This window comes from Bufo gargarizans, chromosome 9 (assembly GCF_014858855.1).
Source record: "Bufo gargarizans isolate SCDJY-AF-19 chromosome 9, ASM1485885v1, whole genome shotgun sequence".
NCBI classification, from domain to species: domain Eukaryota; kingdom Metazoa; phylum Chordata; class Amphibia; order Anura; family Bufonidae; genus Bufo; species Bufo gargarizans.
The window spans coordinates 57,877,062-57,903,914 of NC_058088.1; the positions used below are offsets into that span (position 1 = coordinate 57,877,062).

The 26,853-nt window shown below is 40.6% G+C and overlaps 1 protein-coding gene across 4 annotated transcripts in view; it reads right to left on the reverse strand.

The window, feature by feature from the left end:
• DIAPH2 (diaphanous related formin 2) overlaps positions 1-26,853 on the reverse strand; it is a 1,273,340-nt gene that overhangs the window by 718,279 nt on the left and 528,208 nt on the right. For all 4 annotated transcript variants that reach the window (XM_044268818.1, XM_044268816.1, XM_044268815.1 and 1 more), the window contains 2 exons: positions 6,195-6,296; positions 4,171-4,265 (listed from right to left, as the gene is read on the reverse strand). In XM_044268818.1, the coding sequence (XP_044124753.1) occupies positions 4,171-4,265; positions 6,195-6,296 (197 nt within the window). The remainder of the gene's footprint in view (positions 1-4,170; positions 4,266-6,194; positions 6,297-26,853) is intronic.

Here is a 26,853-nt window from a genome sequence, read left to right on the forward strand (position 1 = left end):
ATCAACTGGCATTTTATGTTTCGGGCACTGTCAAAATTTGGCCTTCTGGACCAGTTCATCCAGTCCATCTTCTCACTCTATTCGCTCCCCTCTGCCAGGATTCGGATCAATGGCACACTCTCTCCAACTTTCCCCATTACCAATGGGACGAGGCAAGGCTGCCCACTATCACCGGCCCTTTTTGTTATTGTTATGGAGACACTGCTGGCTAAAATTAGGCAAGATCCGGACATACAAGGGATTACCTTGGGATCTCATACCCATATGACAGCTGCCTTTGCAGATGATCTCTTAGTCATCACGTCCAATCCCACAACCTCATTTCCCAGGCTCCAAGCTTTTTTTGAGGAATATGGTTTGGTCTCTAATTTCAAGATCAATTATGGTAAGTCACAGGCCCTAAATATTTCCTGCTCAGCCACTTCCATAGAAATGATCAAACGCTCCACGGCATTTACGTGGGCCCCCAAGTCAATCCCATTTTTGGGCACCCATATATCAGCGAATCCAGAGGACCTTTACGAGCTTAACCAGGCCCCTTTACTTAGATCTATTAGAGCACACCTGCAATCCCTAAAACTCCCGTTCATTTCATGGATTGGAAGGAAGAATTATATTAAAGCCTTCATTGTCCCTAGACTACTTTACTTCATTCAAACACTACCAATTTGGCTACCCCATTCCTTCTTTGTGGAGGTCCGCAGAATCTTCTCAGCATTTGTATGGTCGGGTAAGCCCCCCAGAATAGCATACACCACCCTCACTCGGGAGAGAAGATTGGGAGGTTTTGGCCTGCCAGACATATACCTTTACTATAAAGCGGCAATGATAAGCAGAGCTCTAAGCCTCCTCTCCTGGCGCCCTCTCAGTCTTGTCTCCCAATTGGAGTGTGATATGCTCACCTATAAAGATAAACTGGTCTTATGGGGTTTGCGGAAAAGTACTGCTAATAACATTTATGCCTCGCCTTTGTGGAAGGGCTTACTGTTGGAGTGGTCCAAACTATATCAGGCGTCAGTTCTTAAGTTCCCTAGTATGAATATCCCCTGCACCTGCTTCAGGCCCATATTCATCCCGCCACCACTGCACCATCAGGAATTTGGGCCCTACTATCTAGCTTAAGGTTACAAGACATTATATCTGAGTCTGGTGCTTTAAATTGGAGTGATGTTTTCGCTCTTCCAAAGGTCCAAAAGGCTTCCTTTTTGGCAGTTATGGCCTTTAAAAAGGACCTAAAGCTTATTGAAAAGGTCCCACGGCCCACAAATGATCCCTCATGGATGGAGGGGAAGATTTCAGTAGGCCAACGCCCGCGGAAGCCTCTCTCCACATTATACAAGGAGCTGCTCTCCTCCGCCCCTCCAGATCTGTGGTTTCTCTCAGCTTGGGAGAAGGAGTTATCCATAACTTTGTCAGAACCTGAGAAAGCTTTTATCCTCACACACTCACACGGATTCAACCGTTGCATTAAGATACAAGCTAACTCATACAAATTGCTCACAAGATGGTATAAAACACCAGAATATCTACATAAGATCAATTCTGATATCCCCAACCGTTGCTGGAGGTGCGGAGGAGATGTTGGTTCTCTTTCTCATATATGGTGGAATTGTGAAAAGATCCGGCCTTTCTGGATAGAGATCGAAACTATTATAAATAAGATCTGTAAAAACCAGGTTAGATTAGACGCAAAGCTCCTAATGTTATGGTGTCCTAATGACACGCTGACCCCCTCAAGGTTAAATCTACCGACTATGCTTATAACAGCAGCTCGCCTATTGATTCCATTGTTATGGAGAAATGATTCTCCTCCATCCCTCTTGATGTGGACCGAGAAGGTGGATCAGCTTTACCGGTTTGAGGAGCTTGCTCACTGGGAGACTCACTCTAGAGCAAAGTTTATCAAAACATGGTCCCCTTGGAAGCTTTATCGTAACTTCTAGATTCACACGAAGCATATGATAGACATCTATTACCCCCCCCCCCCCTTACCTCCTTTCCCCCTCACCTCTTCCCATGTCTTGTCTTTACTTTTCCGTATTAATTACTTTTATGCACATGTTAATGTGTTATTGAGTCATGTCGCCACTGCACTTGAATTCATGCGCTTAGTGAATAAGCATTTGTCCAGCTGCGCCTGGTATTTAAGTGATTGAATTGTCACATGACTATTTGCGTTTTCTTCAATAAAAAGAAATTTGATTAAGAATATAACTACTATAATACTACTACTATGTAAAATTAACAGGAAAAAAAGTATATAGTCATACCCAGTGCTTCCATTTGCTCGCAACAGTCTGACCGCCACCATCTTGCTTGAATATCTTGAGCGAAATCTAGCGGGGCCCGAGATTACGTCATAACACTGGCTGGTGTGGTGACATCATACGTCACCACGCACGGAATTTTGTCCGAGATCTTCAATTAAGATGCCGGCGCCCGTCCCATCACAAGCAAACGAAGAAGGTAAGTATGATTTTTTTTTTTTACACTATTTAAGGTCAGGGGCGTTGCTAGGGTCTGAAAACATCTGGGGCACAAGCCCATTGTATCACGCCCCTGTGAAGCCACGCCCCCACCCTGTGAAGCCACCCCCCCATTTGCCTTCACAGTAGTTATTAACCCCTTTCAGCAGCCCCCCCTTCACAGTAGTTATTAACCCTTTTCAGCAGTCCTCCCTTCACAGTAGTTATTAACCCCTTTCAGCAGTCCCCCCTTCAGTGAATGAAGGACTAGCTGTCTGGGCAACCCCACAGATCATCCCCTCAGTAATCCGTATCCTGCAGTAACTAAACTTTAAATCAGCGCACATCTCATTACTATCTTGACTTAGACACTCAGCTCCAGTAACAGGCAGTGCGGGCGGCAGCGCTCACTCACTGACGTCATGCGCCTGTGCCGCCTAGTGGGAGGAGCAGGCGCGTGATGTCAGTAAGCGAGCGCCGCCCGCACTGCATGTTTCCGGAGGGTAAGATAGTAATGAGATCATAAGCGCTGTTTTAAAGTTCAGTTACTGCAGGATGCTACGCAGCGCAGGAGAGTCAGAGCGGCCGGCCCTGCCAGCCAGGGGCGTATCTAGAACTGACTGGGCCCCCCAGCAAAATTTTGTATGGGCCCCCCCCCCCTCCATGACTATCCTGGCATCCTATATGTGCATATGTAAGGGAGCGTTCACATCACATTTTTGCCATCCGCTTGGGCAGAATACAGCCAAAACATGCACCTATAAATGCTCCATTCACATGTCCTACCTCAGGAGATGATAGTTCCTAGTGGGCAAAAGGACCTTTCATGATGTCAGGAGCACATGATAAGTCACATGAGTGGGCGGAGTCAGGCTCCGGGCTGTGCAGGAAATTGTGTGGAAATGACTGCCAGCATAACATTCGGGGCACTGGATAAATGTTTTGACCTAACGACGCCCCTGTTTCAGGTTAAATCGATTCGCTACTACGAAGCACGAGGAAATTCGGCTTTTCAGCAAATCGAATTTATCCTCAAATTCGGATTGAATACTACTTTGTTGGATTTGATTTGCTGATTTCGAATAATGACTATAAAACTGCTCCAAAGTACTGAACTTGCTGTTCTCTTCCCCGTGTGAATACACTGCATTTTCATGCAGCATCCACTAGGAGGAGCTCATTGCACAGAGATGATTACCATGGTAGGCCATGGTAGTTGTATTAATTCCTGTTCACTGAGCTCCCCCTAGTGGTGGCTGTAGGCAGCTAGCTTCCTACTAAAAGAGAATTCATATTATTTTTGCCAGTTTTCGGGTGTAAATACACTGCTAAATATGGTGTTCAGAATGAGCGCCATTTATTTTGAAGCATCTGTTCCACCTTTTCTGACATTAAAGCCATAGGCAACTTTTTTTAATTACAGTTTGTATTTAATTAAAATTTCTTTCACTTAATTGAAAAAAATGTAAATTTATCAGAAATCTAGGTAAATAGTAAATTTTGCCATCGGGCCCTATGAGATCTGTGTATGCCCCTGCCAGTCAGACACGATATATTAGTGCACAGACATGATATAAAGTAACCATAGTGAGGAGGTCAATATTCTGAAATCACTTTCATACACCCCCCCACCCAACAAAAAAAAAAAAAAGACAAAAACATTCTTCTGTAATCATCTGAAATGTATTTTCCCATGGAAACATACCTGAATTAAAGATTCAGACAATTTCTCTTCATCCACCTCTAAGATGATGTTCTTAATTTCTTCATAAGACATTCGATAAGATCCCAAGAAGATAGCTGAAAGTTAAACAGTAAGAAACCATGGGTGAATAATGATGGGGGAGGAATGATCACCATACACGGGATCTTTCGTCAAATGACATTTCGGTTTATGTAGATTTACAGAGAATAGAGACGTACAGACTGTACAATAATCTCCTAGTCTCACGATACTTAAATCAAAATTGTTGAAGAAGAGGGAAAAAAAAAAAATCACTGCTAGACTTCTCTGTTGGCAGCTTCACTAGTACCTTCAGAACAAAGGGTTTGTCCAAAAAATCCAACAGCCCGTTCTTTCCCTGACATTTTTTGTCAGAGTAGAGCTAGGAGGCCTCACTACGATGGTTGGTTCGTTTTGATGAATTTGGTGCTTTCATTTGATGTTTTTGGAGGATCTCCAATTCTTCCTCAATGGCAGATTTTGGGCAGAAAACGGATTGGGTGCTTTATTTCTTATTTTATGCCCTTATCAGTTTCGTAGATCCACTCCTCAACACCATGCCAAGCTTTCACTGTACTGAGCTGCATATTCTAGGTAAGTCTGCACGAATAGGAATAATAATGATTTCCCTGCCACTTCTTATACTTGACAGTATCCTGCTGGCCTTAAAAGCAGCTGATTGACATCGCACTTGCTTCCTATCACTCAATTTCTGAGAAGCGTAGTCAAATGACTTCTACTAAATTGAGCAAGGCCATCTCACCAGGCTTTTCTTTTGCATATAAAATGTTTTGATCAACTACCTAAGCTAATTAAACATTGTCCAGTCACAGCAAGCATGTTCTGGAACCATTCGTCTTCTCCATCTCCTCAGGTCCAGAACTAGGCAGGACTAAAACAATGAGGTTTTTAATGTACTCAAAGTAGAAGAGTGAGGTAAAAAATGCCTGTGGATAGATTTGGTGCATCTTGGGACATGTAAGCCACCGTTCACTTTCTTGCACCATCTCTTGATGTTTGACTTACTTTAGACTAGTGTTAAACTGGCACACTGCATTCATAAATCTGGAGCATTTTACAACAATACTTAGTCGTGACGCCCTTCTCCAGATACTTTTCAAAACAATTTACCAAGCCATACTAAGTCTACCCAATCGATCATTTGCCTAAATGTACAGCACTTTTAAAGGAGTTGTTCAGAGCCAAACCCAGACATTTTCCCTTCTTCACCCAGGCTGCCTCTCTAAGATGAGTACTGGAGCACTGGAGCATCCGCAAAACATGGATACCGGCACGGTGGCTCAGTGGTTAGCACTGGTACCTAGCAGCGATGGGGTCCTAGGTTCGAATCCGACCAAGGACAACATCTGCATGGAGTTTGTATCTTCTCCCCGTCTTTGCAAGGGTTTCCTCCGGGTTCTCAGGTTTCCTCCCACACTCCAAAGACATACTGATAGAGACCTTAGAGTGTGAGCCCCATTGGGGACAGTTGGATCCTAATGTCTGTAAAGCGCTGCAGAATATAGTAGCGCTATATAAGTGCATAAAATAATAATAAAATAATAATACCGTTCGTGAGCGTTTCACAATTTGCGAGCTGCACATGGCTGCAACCATAATAGAAAATACCTATTCCTCTCCACACCATGTGCTATCCCCATCTTTTGCAGCCCTATTGAAATGAAAATTGCGGAACGGGTGCGGACCCATTCATACAGCCATCTGAATGGGCCCTAAGTATGTAAAAAAAAAAGTTCTTGCCCTGCATGATACAGCGCAGGACAAGGGAGAGCATCGGAGCATGAAAATCTCCGATGCTCATCTCAGAAGGTGAAGAAGATGTGAGCTGAACCCAGACAACCCCTTTAAGTTTACTCTTTTCCTGATACATCTTTATTTCATCTATGATAATATTTTTAGCAGCAGAGATAAAACCTATAAATATACACAGAGAAGAACGTTTTCATGCAGTGTTTTGTGTAGAAATCCCATAACATAATACATACAAAGATTCTGGGCTGTTTTACTATCCAAGACTCTCAGTTCCTTGACTTTCTTCTTGGCCACCACTGGTTTTCTTTCCTCTTCTTCTTCCAAAGCTTTCTTAACTGCAACATAAGAGAAAAAACAATAGTTCAGTCATTTATATGTAAATTTCATCTCGAGGTGACAGAGAAGCGTCATCCCGAACATTGATAGATAATTATTCACTAAAGAGTTAAAAGCGCAACACTGGAAGCGACTGGAAACTTGAGCATTTCCAAGTTATATAACATTTATTTGGGGACCTTTTTTTTTAGCTTCTTTTTCTCTTGTCAGTCACGATCACTATGGTAACAGTAGTAGAGTCTAGGGCCTGTTTCACGCTTTTGAGATACGGCACAGGATCTGTGCCATTTAATACATTCGGATGCATCAGTTTCGGACAGATCCAGTTGTATTCATTCAAAACTGCACAAACCGGTTCCGGTATAAAAATCACTGTAAGTCAATAGGCGCCATATCACTTTTTTCCAGCACCTTTAACTGACATCGATTTTCATGACGCATCTGATTTGTTCCATTTTACAGACCAGAAACAAAACCGCAGCTTGCAATGGTCAAAAAACACAACTAAATGGAACGGAATGCATTCTTGGCAATGAAAGGAGACAAAACTGATTCGCTTTAGTCCAGTTTTTAGATCCTCTGCTGGATCTCATAACCGTAATGCCACAACTCAAGTGTGAAACAGGCCTAAGAACATGCGGCTAAGTATTTTCATTGTGGACCATCCAAAATATGGAACTACTCTAAATTGTACATAGTTAAAACCACAAAGTATCAAGAATAAAATAGGAAGGCAAAAATAGGTGGACAAAGAAATGACACCTTCAAAGGAACAGAGACCAGGGAATATGAGGGAAAACGGTCAACATGGGCTAGGAAAATGAAAAATAGGTGGAGGAAGAAGGAGGAGAAGAAGAGGGGGAAGGAGAATGAGAGGATTAATAGAAGAAGATGAAGAAAAAGAAGAAGAAAGGAAGAGTAAGGAAGAATGACTAAATTAGAGAATAATAGAAAGAGGAGAAGGAGAAGGAGAAGCCAAAAAAGAAGAAGAAAATAAAGAAGACAACAATAAAGAAGGTAACAAAGCAGGAATCAAATGAAGATGGAGTAGAAGGAAAAGGAAGAAGATGAAGGAGAAGGAGAAGAGGAAAAGGAATGACCAAAAAGAAGAGAAGGTAAAAGGAGAATAGTAACAACACAATATTTAGGAAGATTCTAAAGTAGAAGAAAAAGAAGGTTGAGGAGCAGAGATAGAAAAACAGAGAAGCTAGAAATAAAACAGGAAAAATGTAAGAAAGGAGGGAAAAAAGGAAACAGTGGAGGAGTAGAAAAAAGGTAGAATGAGGGCGATGTATGCAAATTAGGCGGGGGAAAAAAGAAGGGAAGTCATAAGAAAATAAGAAGGTATAAAAGGGGTAAAGAAGACTGTGGTGATGTAGACACGGTGGAGTAAGAGGAATAAGCAATGAAAAGTGTTCTGTATTATTTGCGAGTGGTTGTTTTGCATATTAAATTGTCTGAGTTACATTGCAATCGAATATCACTTGCCTACAGCGCCTCACTCTAATTGTAAAAGCTCCAACACCTCTCCTGCTCCGTGCATTGTAAACTCTTGTTATTTTATTTGCACTAATACTGCATACTGCAAAAAGCGCGTCTCGCTGCTTTAGAAAATAAAGCGCTTTCTTCCCTCACATATTGTATGAGGTGTATAACTATATAGGTGTTATTAAGTCTCAATGACAGTATTCAAACAATCACATAGTAAGAGAAAGCAGAAAAAAAAAAAACATAATTCTTATTATTGCAACAAAAGACATTTTTCGAAAAGTGACTGCAGCTCCAAAATTATTATTTTTAAGTACATTATATTCAAAGAAAAATAATAGAAGGATTTGACAAATGTCGAGAAAGAAGTCATTAACCAGTTATTGTTATACAGCTAGAAGAATTTGCAAATTGAAAAAACCTTATTCATTTAAAAATATATCATTTATATAAACAAAATTCTGTTAAAATCCCTAATCTTTTCCATAGAAGGCAGTATTATAGTAGTTATATTCTTGTACATAGGAGCAGTATTATAGTAGTTATATTCTTGTACATAGGAGGCAGTATTATAGTAGTTATATTCTTGTACATAGGAGGCAGTATTATAGTAGTTATATTCTTGTACATAGGAGGCAGTATTATAGTAGTTATATTCTTGTACATAGGAGGCAGTATTATAGTAGTTATATTCTTGTACATAGGAGGCAGTATTATAGTAGTTATATTCTTGTACATAGGAGCAGTATTATAGTAGTTATATTCCTGTACATATGAGGCAGTATTATAGTAGTTATATTCTTGTACATAGGAGCAGTATTATAGTAGTTATATTCTTGTACATAGGAGCAGTATTATATTAGTTATATTCTTGTACATAGAAGCAGTTTTATAGTAGTTATATTCTTGTACATAGGAGCAGTATTATAGTAGTTATATTCTTGTACATAGGAGGCAGTATTATAGTAGTTATATTCTTGTACATAGGAGCAGTATTATAGTAGTTATATTCCTGTACATATGAGGCAGTATTATAGTAGTTATATTCTTGTACATAGGAGCAGTATTATAGTAGCTATATTCTTGTACATAGGCGCAGTATTATAGTAGTTATATTCTTGTACATAGGAGCAGTATTATAGTAGTTATATTCTTGTACATAGGAGCAGTATTATAGTAGTTATATTCTTGTACATAGGAGGTAGTATTATAGTAGTTATATTCTTGTACATAGGAGGCAGTATTATAGTAGTTATATTCTTGTACATAGGAGGCAGTATTATAGTAGTTATATTCTTGTACATAGGAGCAGTATTATAGTAGCTATATTCTTGTACATAGGCGCAGTATTATAGTAGTTATATTCTTGTACATAGGAGCAGTATTATAGTAGTTATATTCTTGTACATAGGAGCAGTATTATAGTAGTTATATTCTTGTACATAGGAGGTAGTATTATAGTAGTTATATTCTTGTACATAGGAGGCAGTATTATAGTAGTTATATTCTTGTACATAGGAGGCAGTATTATAGTAGTTATATTCTTGTACATAGGAGGCAGTATTATAGTAGTTAGATTCTTGTACATAGGAGGCAGTATTATAGTAGTTATATTCTTGTACATAGGAGGCAGTATTATAGTAGTTAGATTCTTATACATAGGAGGCAGTGTTATAGTAGTTATATTCTTGTACATAGGAGCAGTATTATAGTAGTTATATTCTTGTACATAGGAGCAGTATTATAGTAGTTATATTCTTGTACATAGGAGCAGTATTATAGTAGTTATATTCTTGTACATAGGAGCAGCTGTAATTTGATCCAATATGTACCTTTGAATGTAAATGTTCAAATTATATCAAAACCTAATAAAATGCATAAAAAAAGACAATGAATTCAATAAATGGCGCTGTTCATGAGTAGTGTTGATCGCGAATATTCGCAAATTTTTATCGCAAATTTTTCATACAAATGGTGTTTCAGCTGAAAAACAAGCAGATTCATCTAATTTGCATATGCCCACGATTATGCAAAGGAGCTTACATCACAAAACTGTATAGAAAGGTTATTGAATATTATGTTAGGACAATCAAAACTTTGTCACCCTAATGATATTGATCTAGGTGCGCAGGTCCACCCAAGCCTTCCAACAGATATGAAGCAACTTTGAGGTTTACTGGTTCTCAGTCAGATGAGAGCTGGTTTTCAATGTCTCATAGTGCACAAGGCTGCCATTGTGAGGTATGCTGACAGTCTTCTGTCTCATGGATAGATTGTTGGTTTGCACATACCTGGATTTTGGCATATAGCCTTTGTGTGGTTGTCTATTGTATTTCATAGGTAATTGGAGTCCAAGATGCATCCAGACATCCTTGCCATGCTCTTTTTAAACCATTTTTGTGGTGTTTCAACCAATTTCTAACCTTTTTTTGTGAACCAGACACCCTCTCTTCTTCAGAGCAGGGGGTGCCTGGTTTAATGCTTGGGTCTCGGCCAAGTATTCGGCCAAACACTGCGATGTGCCGAGCATAACAATGCTCGAGCCAAACTGCTGTTCGGCCAAGCATGCTCGCTCAACACTAGTGTAATACTCCACTGTAAATAAGACATGCAAGTCAGTTCTCTTTTTCCAAGGACCACAGTACTTGGTGTTACAGTATTATGCTTCTCTGAATGACACATGCAAGTCCGTTTTCCTTCCAAAAGGATAAGAGGACTGTGTGTTTCAAGAGAAAAATCCCCAAATTTCCCTCCCTGAGTGGCCTTAGGGGTGCTTTCTTTTATTAGGAAGACCAGAAATATGCATGAGGAGTACAGTAGCCTAGCCAACGCTGCTATTCTTCTCTGGGAAAACACATATACTGGGATCAGATAGTCTTAGTGTTCTATAATTTTTGAAAGAAAAGCTAATTTTGGAAATCTTTCCTCAAAATATGCAAATTAGCTTTCTCCATCTCAATCTTTTTTTTTTCCTTTGCAACCAAAGACTGTTATATACCAATTCTCTAAACATTTGGAGCATATTTCATTTAAGAAGAATTAAATAGAACCCATTTTTTTTATTTGTTGGCACTGGCATGAAACAAGTTTCAAGAAATTTGCTTAATTCTAAGATGGGGCAGTATAGAAGTTATATCTTTACAGTATGAGGCAGTATAATAGTCCTTTTTTTTGTGCACACATAGAGCAGTATTTTATTAGTAGGGGCCTATTACATTCAGCTTAGGTAATCTGTGCTTCCATTAAAATGTCTAAAAAGTCCATATTTACTAATGTGATTGCTCTTAGACATTACTTTAAAAACATGATGTAAAATTATCTGCAGTTTGGCAAAATTTCCAGCATTTTGGTGACCCTACGTCACCAAGGGGTACTGCCATAGCAGTAAAGAGGCACAGCTTCAATGTTTATGCACATGACCATGCTCGATATGAAAAACATAGTGTTGCTGGCATTTCCCAGACCAACAATTGCCCTTTTGACCCAAATTCACTGCGTCAATGTGATTTATGATGCAGGGAGTTCCTATCTGACCACTGGTCTATTGTACTGTGCTCACATGATGATGGGAGTACAGTACAAAAGACCCTGGTCAGAGAGGAACTCACAACATTGTAAATTACTATGATTCACTAAATTCAGGTCAAAGGAGCCACCATTGTTCCAGGAGATGCCCCCAACACATGGGCCATGTTTCCCAGACCCAACACAGATATATGCATGAGCCCTTACTTTCCAACAGATCTTTGTGCCAAAATGTTGCATAAAATGACAGATTTTAGGTCACACTCGTGTTCACATACCCTTGGTGAGACTGGCAATTTTTCCTAAGACTAAGTGGGCCAAACTATACCAAATTTTGGCATGTTTTTAGAAAAGGTTTAAGTTCAATTAATTTAAGAGCAGTGGAGATGGAGCATAGGAGTGGTAGCTGAGGCAATGAGGTGATTTTAGTTCTCATGGTGGGAAACCCCTGCTCCAGCCTGAACATGCAGTGAATTGAGAGGGACACAGCCTTTCTTCCCCTCAATGCACAACCTGGACTTGGGGGTCTCTAGGTTGAAGGTGACTGGGGTGCCCTTGTTTGGCGAATATGTAGTGGGGTGCAAGGCAGGAGAGCAGGGGACTGGGTCAGATGTGGAACATAATGAACAGGTCAGATTGGTTATACTAGAATAAAGTCTCCCTTTTACTGAATAGATGATGGGTGCGAGGGTGCAAATTCAAGCAGTAGGCACAGTTCTCAAGAATTTTACAGAGTAGGCTTTTCTCAAAGGCAGTGTGTAGAAAAAGACTACTGTGGTGGTCCTTCCTGAGTCTCTTTCCACAGATACATTCAATCTTTCCAAATGATCAAAGGCATGCAATCGCTCTCAATATTTCATTGCAATGCCCAACTACAGGATGCAGTGCTAAATTGGATAGCCAGTCCATCTCAGTAGTGTGGTGGGCACCAGAACAATTAACCCTGAACCCGTGAAGCACAGTCCAAAGCCATAAGTGTGCATTACTTTTACTGTCTCTGTTCTAGCACTGTCTCTTTAACGGTCCTCAACCTACTGCAATAATTCAATGCTTCTTTTCCTCAAAGTATCTTAAAAAAAAACTCTCTTAGTTTTCACTCACAGGGATGGTGTCTCCCTGGAGATTTTTTATTTTTTTCCTGCTTGTCTGGCTTACACACCAACAGCAGCATATTCTTTTTAACTACATTGTAGCCAGGGGAAAAAATGGGACCAGGGTACAACCTGGCAACTATTGCCAAGGACTGGCAGTAAACCCATACATAGCCTTTTGGATTACATAGTGCACATATCATGGTTAGTATCACAGTAATCATTTTAACAGCTTAGCAGTGGACCATTTGATCGCTTATAGCATTAACCCTGTAGCAATAAATCACTGGGTCGCTGCAGGAAGAATATATAAAATATATATTTATGAGAGGAAAACCGAATTACAGTCAGATCATTTAATTGAAAATGATTATTTATTAAATTATTTGCAGACATTATACTGGGTGTGAATGCTTGAGGCGTGCCTACATATTTCCTTAGACCTGTGATGGCTAACCTCCGGCACTCCAGCTGTGGTAAAACTACGACTCCCAGGATGTACATTTGCTTGGCTGTTCTCAGAACCCCATAGAAATCAATGGAGCATGCTGGGAGTTGTAGTTTCACAGCTGGAGTGCCGGAGGTTAGCCATCACTGCCTTAAACGTTTGCAACTGTATGCCTATGTATACATCTGCTAATGAAATATTGGACCCATCGTGCAAAGCAATTGGAAAAAGTTTGACCAAATGCAAACAAGTTTTTGGCACATTAACACATACTGTAAGTCAGGAGGTGCTCCCGATGTCCGAGCTAAATGTACTGTGTATTCTGATCATCACGTGAACAGAACCTACAGAACACTCCACCACTGGGGTCCAGGGGGACATCATTTTTCTGCAATGTACAGATGTATCCATCCTTTCCTTGGTGATGTCCCAAATGGAGTGGCATGAGAGGATCAACTTCGAAAAAACTTTTCCATTGCAATGTCCGACAGAGTCATGGAAAAGCTTCTTCTTTCAAAGCTGGTCGTCTTGTATCATTTATCTCGAGATTTTTTGAAAGGAGGAAAAGGAAGGACTCCTTCTTTTATTGGTGGGACCTGAGGCTAATCCACCATGCAAGTTGGCTGATGGAGGAAACTTTACTAGAAAGTCACATTATTTCCTATGATACATCATTCTGGCCTCAACTCATGTATATACTGCATATATTGTTTTGCTTGCCGATGAGGAAAAAGCAATCAGTGATGTATGTCCAAATCTTCTTCCCATCACCTTGAGCACTATTCACACAGCCGCTGCCTCCGTTCCAGACCCTTCTACTTGTATGTAAAGAAATAAAATGATACGTCTGCAAAAGTATAAAGAAACGTATAAAGACTGTACAAACTGCACATTACTGAGAACAGCAGTCATTTCAGGCTTTTAGGAAGTTAACGGCAAAAGTTGAGGAGCGAGTGATCAGTGTCTGATTTTTATGGCGCAGAGAGGAGCTCGCTAGGTCTTGGTGCACTTTATCATTCTCTGCCTTATGAGTAAGTGCGACACAGGAGCCCGCTGCAGACATATAAAGAAGAATGACTTGCTGCTCAATTCCCTCCTGTGATCTTTGCAAGTAAAGAAAACAACAAGAAAACAGAAGAGTCGCACTTAACGGTTTCACTGCCGAGCCGGTCGCCCCGATGAAGGACGTACTGGAACAAGAAAATCGTTATTTGTCATTTTTAGGCGGCTGCTTTTGGCCAGAATTATAGCACAAAAGGCAACAATGTGAAAAAATTGTTAAATGGGTTCTCTTGGCCCTAAAAAATTGCTTTTATTGTCATTGCTGTGTTACCAAGTGTTACCTGTCATCACGTGACCATGGAAACTAATTGTTTTGCCCAGAGTGTGGCCAAAGATTGCTTGGCATGTTCTCATGACATACCGCGGAACTGGACCTTGAGAATTGCTGCCCAGTATTTTTTTACATTTAGCTAAATATTTTTAGGGGACAGAAATCGCCCTTTAGTGACACCATGTTAATTATGTACAGTGGGGCCAATTCTTGCTTCTACAATTTGCTCATGGTGTTGGCTGTAAAATAATTTTTAAGAAATTAATCTATATGTTTCCCGTCTCAGATTTGGGAACTGATGCTATCTAGTTCCCCTCTTCTGTCTAACTCAGTCACCCCTCTTCCATGTCGTTTTGCCACAACAATCCAGAACTCAGTTACCATGTCATCCCTCCAGGTTATTCAAACAAGGTCCAGGCTGCGAAATGCAGACTAATTATTTGAATTAGTCTTTGGTGTCCATGCTAATTGTCCATCTGCTATTCTGCTCTGCTACATCAGCCATCGGATCTCTGCTACACCAGCATGCTGCTACAACTCTACTACATCGTGTTATACTGGTCTCCAGGATGCTTTTGCAATTCTACTACATCATTCTGTTACTTTCATCTCCATTACATTGCTAAAATCCTGCTTCATTACTTTACATTGGTCTCCCATTAACTCTTCTGCAACTCTGTTACTCCACTGTTCAAAATACTCTATCCAACTAAACTTTGTTACTTCACTTCTGCTATTACAAACTACTATCCATGGGGTCTACAGCTCTGCTACACTTGCTTTCCAGCTAAGTCTACACCAGCACCGCCTATCTATGTTGATTTAGGCTGGGTTCACACCTGAGCGTTTTACAGCGCGTTCCTACGCGTTGTAAAACGCTCAACAAGGAGAAACCAATGATTCCCTATGGGAATGGTTCTCACCTGGGCGTTTTACAGCGCGTACGATCGCGCTGTAAAACGCCCGACGCCCCAAGAAGTACATGAGCTTCTTTGGGGCGTCTTGTCGCGCGTTCCCGTACATAGACTTTCGGGAACGCGTGACAATGGGCGTTCGCTTGTTTCTGTATGCGCGATTGCAAACGCCGGTACAATCGCGCATACAGAGCGCTCCATCGCGAACGCTCAGGTGTGAACCCAGGGTTAGACTTAGGTGGTCAACCTTACAGGGTGAGAACTTAACAATATATGTTGAAAAAAATAAGGCCCCGATTTGGGGAAAAAAAATTCTGCACACGATAGTAAAAACCACTATCCACTAGAAAAACACAGATAAAATACCAGCTATCCTTCTTCTAAGACATTTTTGGTGTTCCCTCACCTGGACCCCACACAATGGTCTTCTAATCTGAAAAATATTTCAAAAACTGCAAAAATCTTTTAAATTGCCAATAGAGGGTAAATATCCCAATACCCAGCCTACCAGCCATCAAAATATAATACTAGTAGATGCAACCCTGTGCTTTAAGGTTTATCTCCAAGTGAGAAGCCCAAGAAGATAGCAATATCCCGGTTTAATCAGAGCAGAATCATCCCCGGCTCCATGTGCAGCCTGCATGTAAACATTAGCTGATGTTCTGGTCACATACATCAGTACAAGACATAATCTGATTATATGACGGAACGTTTACCCAAGGCCGGGCTGCCTCAGCTTTTAATAACTATTTCTAGCAATAAAATGATGATCCGTTCCCTGACATGTGAAAGGAAAATCCCAGGAGAAATATGGAGGCAGGAAACGGAATAACATTCTAAGAAAGTGACAAATACAGGTTTACGGGGCAGGGGCTCATAAAATGGAGAACTGTGAAAATGTCACAAAGTAACCATCACCGATAACGGTATAAAGCAGTATGATTGTATGAGTGATGGAACCACAGGAGAAAATGTACAATTGGATTTAATATACATAAAATAGAAGTTTTTCTATATGTCCGCTGCGGGCTTCATCATATTTAATATTATCTGGGGCATGGGGAGACGATATTATGGCAGTTATAGTCTTCTACATGGTTAAAAAAGGGTTCTGTTATCTCAGACATTTGTGGAATATCGCTAGGATATCCCACAAAAGTCAGATTGCTGCGGGTCCCACCTCTGGAATGCTCCCTATTTATTTCTATAGGAGATTGAAAATTAGCTGAGGGAGGGCACTCAGCAGATTTTGGAAGTCCCATAAAAATGAATAGAGAGCGCACAGTCCAACCGTAGCAACCGCGGCGCTTACTGCCGGAAATAGCTGAGCCAGAGCCCAGCTATTTTTGGGACTCCCATAGAAATGAATGGAGGGTGGCTGCGCATGTCCCATTCTGGAGACAGGAAGGGGTCTAAGAGTTGGGACTGGCACCCATCTAACATTGGTTGCATATCCTACAGATTTGCCACCAATGTCTGAGGTGAAACAACCTCTTTAACAGTTTTATAGACGTTTTAATCTAGCAAATATGAGCAGTATTATAGTAGTTATAGTCTTGTACATAGGAGCAGTATTATAGTAGTTATATTCTTGTACATTGGAGCAGTATTATAGTAGTTATAGTCTTGTACATAGGAGCAGTATTATAGTAGTTATATTCTTGTACATAGGAGCAGTATTATAGTAGTTATAGTCTTGTACATAGGAGCAGTATTATAGTAGTTATAGTCTTGTACATAGGAGCAGTATTATAGTAGTTATATTCTTGTACATAGGAGCAGTATTATAGTAGTTATATTCTTGTAAATAGGAGGCAGTATTATAGTAGTTATATTCTTGTACATAGGAGCAGTATTATAGTAGTTATATTCTTGTACATAGGAGCAGTATTATAGTAGTTATAATCTTGTACATAGGAGCAGTATTATAGTAGTTATATTCTTGTACATAGGAGCAGTATTATAGTAGTTATATTCTTGTACATAGGAGCAGTATTATAGTAGTTATATTCTTGTACATAGGAGCAGTATTATAGTAGTTATATTCTTGTACATAGGAGCAGTATTATAGTAGTTATATTCTTGTAAATAGGAGGCAGTATTATAGTAGTTATATTCTTGTACATAGGAGCAGTATTGTAGTAGTTATATTCTTGTACATAGGAGCAGTATTATAGTAGTTATAATCTTGTACATAGGAGCAGTATTATAGTAGTTATATTCTTGTAAATAGGAGGCAGTATTATAGTAGTTATATTCTTGTAAATAGGAGGCAGTATTATAGTAGTTATATTCTTGTACATAGGAGCAGTATTATAGTAGTTATATTCTTGTAAATAGGAGGCAGTATTATAGTAGTTATATTCTTGTAAATAGGAGGCAGTATTATAGTAGTTATATTCTTGTACATAGGAGCAGTATTATAGTAGTTATATTCTTGTAAATAGGAGGCAGTATTATAGTAGTTATATTCTTGTACATAGGAGCAGTATTATAGTAGTTATATTCTTGTAAATAGGAGGCAGTATTATAGTAGTTATATTCTTGTACATAGGAGCAGTATTATAGTAGTTATATTCTTGTACATAGGAGCAGTATTATAGTAGTTATAATCTTGTACATAGGAGCAGTATTATAGTAGTTATATTCTTGTACATAGGAGCAGTATTATAGTAGTTATATTCTTGTACATAGGAGACAGTATTATAGTAGTTATAATCTTGTACATAGGAGCAGTATTATAGTAGCTATATTCTTGTACATAGGAGCAGTATTATAGTAGTTATAATCTTGTACATAGGAGCAGTATTATAGTAGTTATATTCTTGTACATAGGAGCAGTATTATAGTAGTTATATTCTTGTACATAGGAGCAGTATTATAGTAGTTATATTCTTGTACATAGGAGCAGTATTATAGTAGTTATATTCTTGTACATAGGAGCAGAATTATAGTAGTTATATTCTTGTACATAGGAGCAGTATTATAGTAGTTATATTCTTGTACATAGGAGCAGAATTATAGTAGTTATATTCTTGTACATAGGAGCAGTATTATAGTAGTTATACTCTTGTACATAGAGAGCAGTGTTCCCGTTATTACACTCCTATACATGGGATGCAGTTTTATTGTAGGCATATTCTCATATTTAGAGGGCATCAGTATACTGTGTATATTCATTTTCATAAGGAACATCACAGTGGCCCATATTGATGGTTAGCTAGTATTACAGGAGCTACAAATGGCATTTAGCGCACAGTACTTTTTTTTTCATGAAAGTGACTGAAATGAGTTGAAATTTGACACCTTTGACACCATGCTCTCTTCCCCCTGCTCCACCTGGCAGGTCATGCATTGTAGAGGACTTGTCTTTAGTGCAGAGCAGCAATGAGCCCAAAGGAAAGTTTTCAGGGTAAGGAAAATTCCTTGTGCATTTTAGAGATATTTGCAATCTTTTAATCTAAGTAATATTCTTAGATTTAGTTTGATACAGATGCTGGGACGCAACATATAGCTGCTTTATTTCTCTTCATAGACACAGGAGGAGAGCTGGGCACAATTAAACTACTCCGCTCATTATCACACCTTGATCAGGAATCAGATCCTATCCATGATTCCTGCAGATAATATGACAATGCGCTGCATACGGTTTGATGACTAGTACGACACTTCTGCTGCTCTCAGCCTGATGTGGTATTGACAGTGCAGAGACAGGAGAATGTAAGCACGACTGCCTGCTTTCTGTCTTATTGCAGTTGGATCACGGGATTGCTACGAGACAATGGCCTCAAGGGCAGCTATGTTCTGTCTCCTGCAAGCAAATCGTTCCTGCTCTGTTGGGGAACTTTCTTATGGATGAATTTTTGTAAAATGGTAATTAGACAAACACTCTCGTAATTTAGCCGTCATACCGTCTCATTCTTTGTTGCCTCTCGTTACCCCCAACCCTTTCTCAGATTTTGCAGAATTAACTCGTATTGTGATGATTGGAGCAATCAATTGCTACCAGAGTATGAATCACAAATTACCTATCACACCTTCTTGATGATAATGACCCTCATCACTGGTCACCTATTCCGGCACTCAATAAGACCTTTGCTATTCCAAGAATATCCTTAATTAATTAACTACTTTGTTAATTTCATGCAATGCTTGACTCCTCCATCTTAGTGTATGTTCACACAGCAGTTTTTCAACTGGGATGCAGCCTATCAATCTGCAGGTTAGCCCAATTGAGTGGGGCTAAACCACAATCAGATAAACTCTTTTTTCCAGTTGTGTCCACATGGAAGAAATAAATTTTGCATGGCCTCCCATTGAATTCACTTGCCAAATTCCATGGACAATAACCTCTACAGGCGAGCCCTAAGGCTGGGTTCAGACCTGAGCATTTTACAGCGTGTTCCTACGCGCTGTAAAACGCTCAACAGGCAAGAGCCATTGATTCCCTATGGGAATGGTTCTCACCTGAGCGTTTTACAGCGTGTACGATCGCGCTGTAAAACGCCCGACGCCCCAAGAAGTACATGAGCTTCTTTGGGGCGTCTTGTCGCGCGTTCCCGTACATAGACTTTCGAGAACGAGCGACAATGGGCGTTCGCTTGTCTCTGTATGCGCGATTGCAAACGCCGGTACAATCGCGCATACAGAGCGCTCCATCGCGAACGCTCAGGTCTGAACCCAGCTTAAGTGTGACCTTCTGTTTCATTCATGTTGTGCGTCCTGGTAGGGAGTCTTACTGGCATTGCTCCCTGGGAAAAATCTGCAAATTATCTCTCCTCCAAAAGAAGATAATGTATGGTATAGGTAGCAAGGCTGGAAATCTATGTCCCACCCATTGTAGAGACTTCAAGCATGACTAGGGATATCAGCCAAACCAAAGACCCGTATATTGACACTTGCTCAGGAGGTACAGCAAGCTTTCAGAAGAAGAGAAAATGCCACATAATGCCAATTTATATGCCATTCAAATTGTGAGGAAAGCCCTGGATGACCTCTGCAGGCATACTATTAGCGGTCATTAAACACTTTTTAACTATCCCCAGTTCAAAAGACTCATGTTAAAGGCCAACTTGTTCAATCCTTTGGTCACAACTGCTGTAGTCTTCAATAGCTTCAGCAGGCATGCTGTTGGCATGTGACACCAGGATACAATACAAATTGGTAGGTAGCAGTTGTAGTCAGGGGTTCAGAGCACTGGTCAGGAAGAGTTCAAGCAACACAGTGAACATGCAGTAGGTCAGGGCTGGCAGAGGACAGGTATCAAGGTCAAATACCAAGCTGAATCAGAGCAAGAATTTTAGTGCAGCAGGATACACAAACTAAAATGGACTTAATGCTCAGACAGTAGGGCAAAAAAGAAGCCTGGGCTGACTAGACATCAGCCGATAACCTCACTTGGCACACACTGGTTTGGGAGCAGCAGGAGACCCAGCAGCAGAGACTTAATAACAAAGAGTTAGCAGACCCCGTGTAGAAGGAATGTCCTGGGTGCACAGACCAAAAGGAGAATTGGCTACTAGAGCAGGGTGATGGCCCCAAGGTGAGCAAGGTAAAACATTGGGAGAGGGGGCTCAGAACTCAAAGTACAGTCTAGACCTGAAGGACATAAGAGCCGACCTGGGAACTGCACGGAAGAAATTTAGACACATTGAATGTGATGCAAGACTCATGTTTTACCAACCATTCTGTTTATTAAGAAATAAGAAGCTTTTTAATAACTTGGAAATGGCAAAGCAGAGGCTTAATGTAGAATCTGAGATCCCCACTTTACGAGGTAATTAAAAATGAAGCAGCATAATGAATAAGCAATTTAACAAGCTTGATAGATTGTGTTACACAGGAACATAAGTGATAAGAGGAGAGCACTTAGCCGTATGTCAGTGTAGTGGACCACGGAGGATACAGAAGAAAAACTCAATGCACAAGTTTCAAGGTTTTTTTTAGCAACTAGGCAACGGGAGAGAACTTGGCTAGAACGGTTAGGTGGTGACGTGACCGCGTCCTTAGCAACAGGATGCAATGCTCTTTCTAACCACAGCGGGCTTGTGCTGGAGGAGGCTAGCAGTGGGCTGACTGCTCAGCTGATCTATTCCTGTGTGCTGTGCTCTGACTAATGGAGCGCCGAGTCATGACTAGAGATGATTGAAGCGAGCTTCAATGTTAGATCCGAAGTCACTTCATTCGAAACTTCAGACTAATACTGTCTGAGATCCGAAGTTAGTTATTCGCGAACTTGCGCCTGACTTCATTGAATAACATCGGAAAACGACTTTAAAACTTGAAACCAAATTGGGCTTCGGTTCCGAGGTACAAGTCGGAACCGAAATCAAGTTCGATTTTAAGTTTTAAAGTGGTTTTCCACTGTAAAAATCAATGGTAAAGTTATTCAATGAAGTCCAGCGCAACTTCGCAAATAACTAACTTCAGCTCATGGGAGCCCATACATTTTAATACTGTATGGAGACGGATCTCCGTACAGTATTAATCCGAATTACTCCGTGATAACTGTACACTAGATGGAAGAATCCATCCACTTGAATGCTGCAGTACCTCGGCATAACCACAGCACGTTGTACGAACCTTTGTGCTTCCGGTTTCGTCCACTGTACGGTTTCCAGCACCACTGGCTGCCAGGAGCAGCTGATCCGAGGTGGTGTCTGAGCCCCACTCGTCTGATATCTGTGACCTATCCTGAGGATAGGCCATCAATATCTAAGTACTGAAAAACTTTTTAATTGGGATTTTGCCAATGAATCTAAGCCTTAACAAAGCATTAATCAATATAATGCGCCAACAAAAGCGTCTTGCATGTTTGATCAAAGGGGGTTATCCAGAAATGTGATAATTATTACCTATTCTCAAGTCTGGTCATCAATATCAGATTGGCAGGGGTCTGACTCTGGGCACCCCCACTGATCAGCTGTTTGACGAGGCTGCGGCACTCACTGGAGCTCCAATGAGCGCTGCAGTCTCTTTAACCCTTTCATGACTGGGCCCAAAAAAGGCCTGAATGTCCAGGCAACTCTTTGTGATTTTGTGCGTGCATGTGGTGGTTTTTTAATTATAGCTTTTTATTTCTTAAATATTAAAACTGACACAAACATTAATTATTGCTACGTGTTTTATTATTATTTTTTTTTTACTTATATTTTAATTTCTTTTAGGCACATAATATGTTCCCCAGGAGGTAATTAGAAGACCTCTGGAGGACACTGATTTTCACTGTTTCCACTGTGATTGGAGCATCGACAGGAGCCCCAGTTACAGAGGAAAGCAGCCCCCTGTGGGGGCATGACACACAGGCTGAGCTGATCAGGGTCTCCTTAGACCCTGCAGCTCTGCTCCTGCCCCTGCTACAGACACCCCCGGCAGTCACATGACCGCCGGGACTAAAAGAGGAAGCGGCTCTGGATCAGGTAAGTATGATTTTATTTTTTTATTTTTTATGTTGCACTGTAATATTGCTGCCAGATGCCACGGCCAGCTATGAACGCAGCATCTCAGGGATGCGGGGCAGCGCAATCGAGGCTCCCTGTCATTGCACCCACTACTTACAAAGAAATGAGCTTCATGATGAAGTCATTTGTCCCGAAGCAAATTTTTTTGTAAAATTATGCAAAGCAGCCAAATCAAATTTTTCAATATATCTCTAATCTTCCACTCTACATCATGTGTCGCGGCCAATGCTGCCCTAGCCAAAAATTTGACGTTTCTTCAGTCTCAAATTTTTTAAAATGCGTTTACATATTTTATTTGTTGCTTTATTCTTTTTATGTTTCACTTTTACATCGTTTTATGTATTTTTTATTATTACTATTATTATTTATATGCAGCACCATTTTTGTTTTCAACATTTTCTCCTCTTATTACCAAACGGAAAGCTGTCAGTAAAGAAAAACAAAAAAGTCTAACTGCAAAACAAGTCGCTGAGGCGTCGGAGGGCGCGAGCAATGATCTCACGGTGCACTCAAGGTGTTTTTTTTACATCCTGCTGTTTATTCTATAGCTCAATTGTTTACCCAGATCCATCTACAGGGCTGATGCAACTTGCTGTAAGAGGCTGTTTTCTTGTTGTCGGCGGCAAGGTGCAGCTGGAAAGTTGGTATACTGAGCCTTGTCTGCACCTGTTCTTCGGTCCCACGGAAAGGACAAGCTTGTTTCAACACCTATCAGGAATCTGACGAGTTTAGAAACTCATTAACCTCGGCTGGTGTCAGGAATGGCCGCGAGCATCTCACAGCGTAATCACCCAAACCAGTAAATAATGCTGGAAAATCAGTTTTCTCAGTCAATATTAACCCTTTAATGACAAGCAGGTGAAATGCATAAAACGCTGCCAGGGCGAAGGGTTGGATGTGATAGATGATATTTACGGGGGTGACCACAAATCCAGCACCAATTAAAAAAAAATTATCTAGACCAACCATATAAGAAGCTATAGAGCTCATCTAGATCATGCTATGCATAATACAAATATACATTTTTGATATAAAAGAAATTTAAATTCTCTACACAACACAAAATAAAAAAAGTAATAGATTGATAAAACGTTTCGTTTTTCATTTTTTTTCTCCATGTAATTGTAATAAATAAACTTTGCAAAAATGGCTAAACAAAAATTTCAATAAAAAAATTGACACATAAAATAGGCCATGGGCATACGAGCAAAATATTTGCAGGAAAACCCACGTAGAAAATTGGGGCTGGCCCTTCGATTCCTGCCACGGCCTTGCAGTTTGCACTATGGTGGATCTGGCTCTGGATTTAGCCCCATGCGATGGGTCTAATCCCCACATGGCCATGCTGTATGATTTAGATCCAATTTAAAGCAATGGAACAGTTCTGTTAGTCTTGATTTGATGAGGATTTTGGAATGGAAAAAGACTGAAATCCATGCCAAAATAGATGCCGCAGGAACATGCCCTAAGGACACCTGCACACGTTGTAGAATATGTGCAGTTTTTCTGTGTGGATTCCAGGGCTCCTGTTATTTGCCCACTGGCTCCTGGTATTGCCCATACGGCACAGGTAGGAGAGTGTTAGGTCTCGGGCTACTTGAGAAACCTTGACGTGGTGCTCGGGCTCAGACATGTCCTACACCGTAGGACATGTTGACTAATCTCTCAATTTTAAAATCAGTTTGAGGGTTTAGTAAGACCGCAGAGTGCACCTGGCTTTGCTATTATTTTGTTATATTGCTATATTGATTATCACATCCACATAATTGCTATCTTGTGTAGGATGTCTATTGTGGTACTTGTGGTTCGCTGCGGGCATCCTCCACTGTATGCATTTTTGCTGTGGATCGTCATTAGCAACGTAGTACAGAACCAGAAAAGTGTATGAGATTACACAAACCTCATCCACACTTTGCAGATTTTTTCTGTTCAGAAATGGACCTGCTGCCTGTCAATTATGTTTGCGGTTTTAGCCGCGGATTTCAGCCTTTTCCAATGAAATTAGAAATTGCGGATATGGTGTTGAAATGCACAGAAATCTGCACAGAAATTAATGCGGATCTTATGTGCATTCAGCCGCACTCGTGTGCAGGTGGCCTAAGACTGGTTTCAGTCGAGTGAGTGTCACGCTCCGGACTCGCAGCGCAGCTCCCTTCCTAAACTTCCAGCACTGCTGGGGTCGCATAGCATTATATTGATTTATGATGCTATGTAACAGCGTTATGTCAGTGTTACCCAATACATTCCAGACCTCTAAGGCCTCATGCACACGAATGTATTTTCTTTATGTGACCGTTCCGTTACTCCATGTGCATTCCGCTTCCATATGCCCGTATTTCCATTCCGCATTACAGACAAGGATAGGACTGTTCTATTAGGGGGCAGCAGTTGATTTCCGCAAAATATGTAATGCACACGGACGCATTCTTTGCAGATCCGTTTTTTGCGGACCGCAAAATACATACGTTCGTGTTTAAGGCCTAAGACTTACACAACATCATAAATCAATATAAGGCTATTCGACCCAGACAGTGCTGGAAGTTCAGGACTGCGAGTCCCGAGCGTGACACTTGCTCGTCTGAAAGGGCTTAAGAGTGGATACAGATGTGCCGGAACTTTACACTATGATCAAATTTGCTGCAAAATCTGCATATGTTTGAGGGTAGTGATGTCGATGGGAAGGGATTGCTGCAGTTTTTACCCGCTGTAAAGGTGAAATCTGCTTCAAGATCCACATTTAACATTGCGTATTTTTCAACAGTTTTGTCCTTAGTGAAATATTCTGGAACGTGTCAATCCTATCTGATCGTTTCACCCCAAATTACCCATGTTGGGACTCATGCACATGATAGTGACTGGCCTGGGAAACATAGCACTTCTATCGGCCGCTGCTCCTCATACCCAAATTGACTGTAATAGTAATCTATGATGTCCATCAGTTTCTGATCGCGGGTCTATTATACCGTGCACACATCGTAATGTGAGTACACAGCAATAGACCCGCGATCAGATAGAGACTAACTGCAAGCCATGACACAGACAGTGCGGGTCTGGGGTCCTACAGATGACCCGGGAGATGCAGTCGACAGGCGGACAGTGTAGCATGGACCTAGAATGCACACTAAGGAGATGGAGGCCGCCAAGCAGATGGGCAATCTCCATGTTCTCACTGTCAGTCTTAATGGTGGGGAAACGGCATGGAGAGGAGTGAGCAGAGCGTGTGGGAGCAGCGAGGTGCAACAGCGCCACTCTTGATGCACTTAGTGGCTAATTTGCATATTACAAAAGTGCCATTTTCTCGGGAATGCAGGAATGGAGGCTGATGGAACCAGTGATATTCAGCTGTCAAGGGCTCGTGTCTCAGCCCTTTAAGAAAATATTGTCAGCTTTACACCGTCGGCAAACATCGTAGACGCTGATCTTTGATAGGTATGCATGCCTCCTCCTTGATTTATAATGTTTATTAGATGCTAATAATATGGATAAAATATTCACTCGTTAATAGCCAAGATAACTAATTAGATGCAGTCTATGTAGATTTCCTCTCAGTTCCACAAGTGTTGTGCAAGGCACACCTGCATGATAGACTACACATTTACACCTGTTAATTAACAATTTGCTTAATATGCAGGCGACTGGCTAATTATGAGCGACGCGGGCCTGTTTACAAGCCCCGCTACCAGGATGCTGGGAGCAGATGTATAAAGAGCAGAAGCTGTTGCTCCTTACTGCTGGGTTTTTATGCTTTCTTTTAATTTTAATTTATTTTTATTTTTTTTATTCTTGCAAGATGCAATTTCTTCCATCGCCTCTGCAATTCGTATTCTGCGCCCTACCTGCTCATAACGCGTCCTGTCACTCACGAGATGGAACAGCTTGCTATTTACATAAAGGATGGTGAAAAAAAAACATAAGTAACAGATTAATTCACTAGAGGGATTATGCTGACACAAGATTGCTAAAAGTTCATTTGAAGCAACATTGGAGGAACAGATTTTTATTAGAAATTTGCCATTGTTTAAAGTCGTTGCCTTTTTTTTTTTTCCATATTTAAAATAAGCCGGTGAATTAAACTCAATATTGATGCAGTTGCAATTTTTGAGTGTGTTTAGCTGAAAATGCAACTTTATTGCCTTCTGGTATTGAGTTAAATGACAGGTAATAGACTTATGGAGTGCATTCCTTGAAGGATATGCAATATACAGGGAAACATGTGATCCTGCATCAGGGAGTTACTAGTAATAAGAATAATCTGTAAAATGATAAAATAATAGAAATAATAATAATAATAATAATA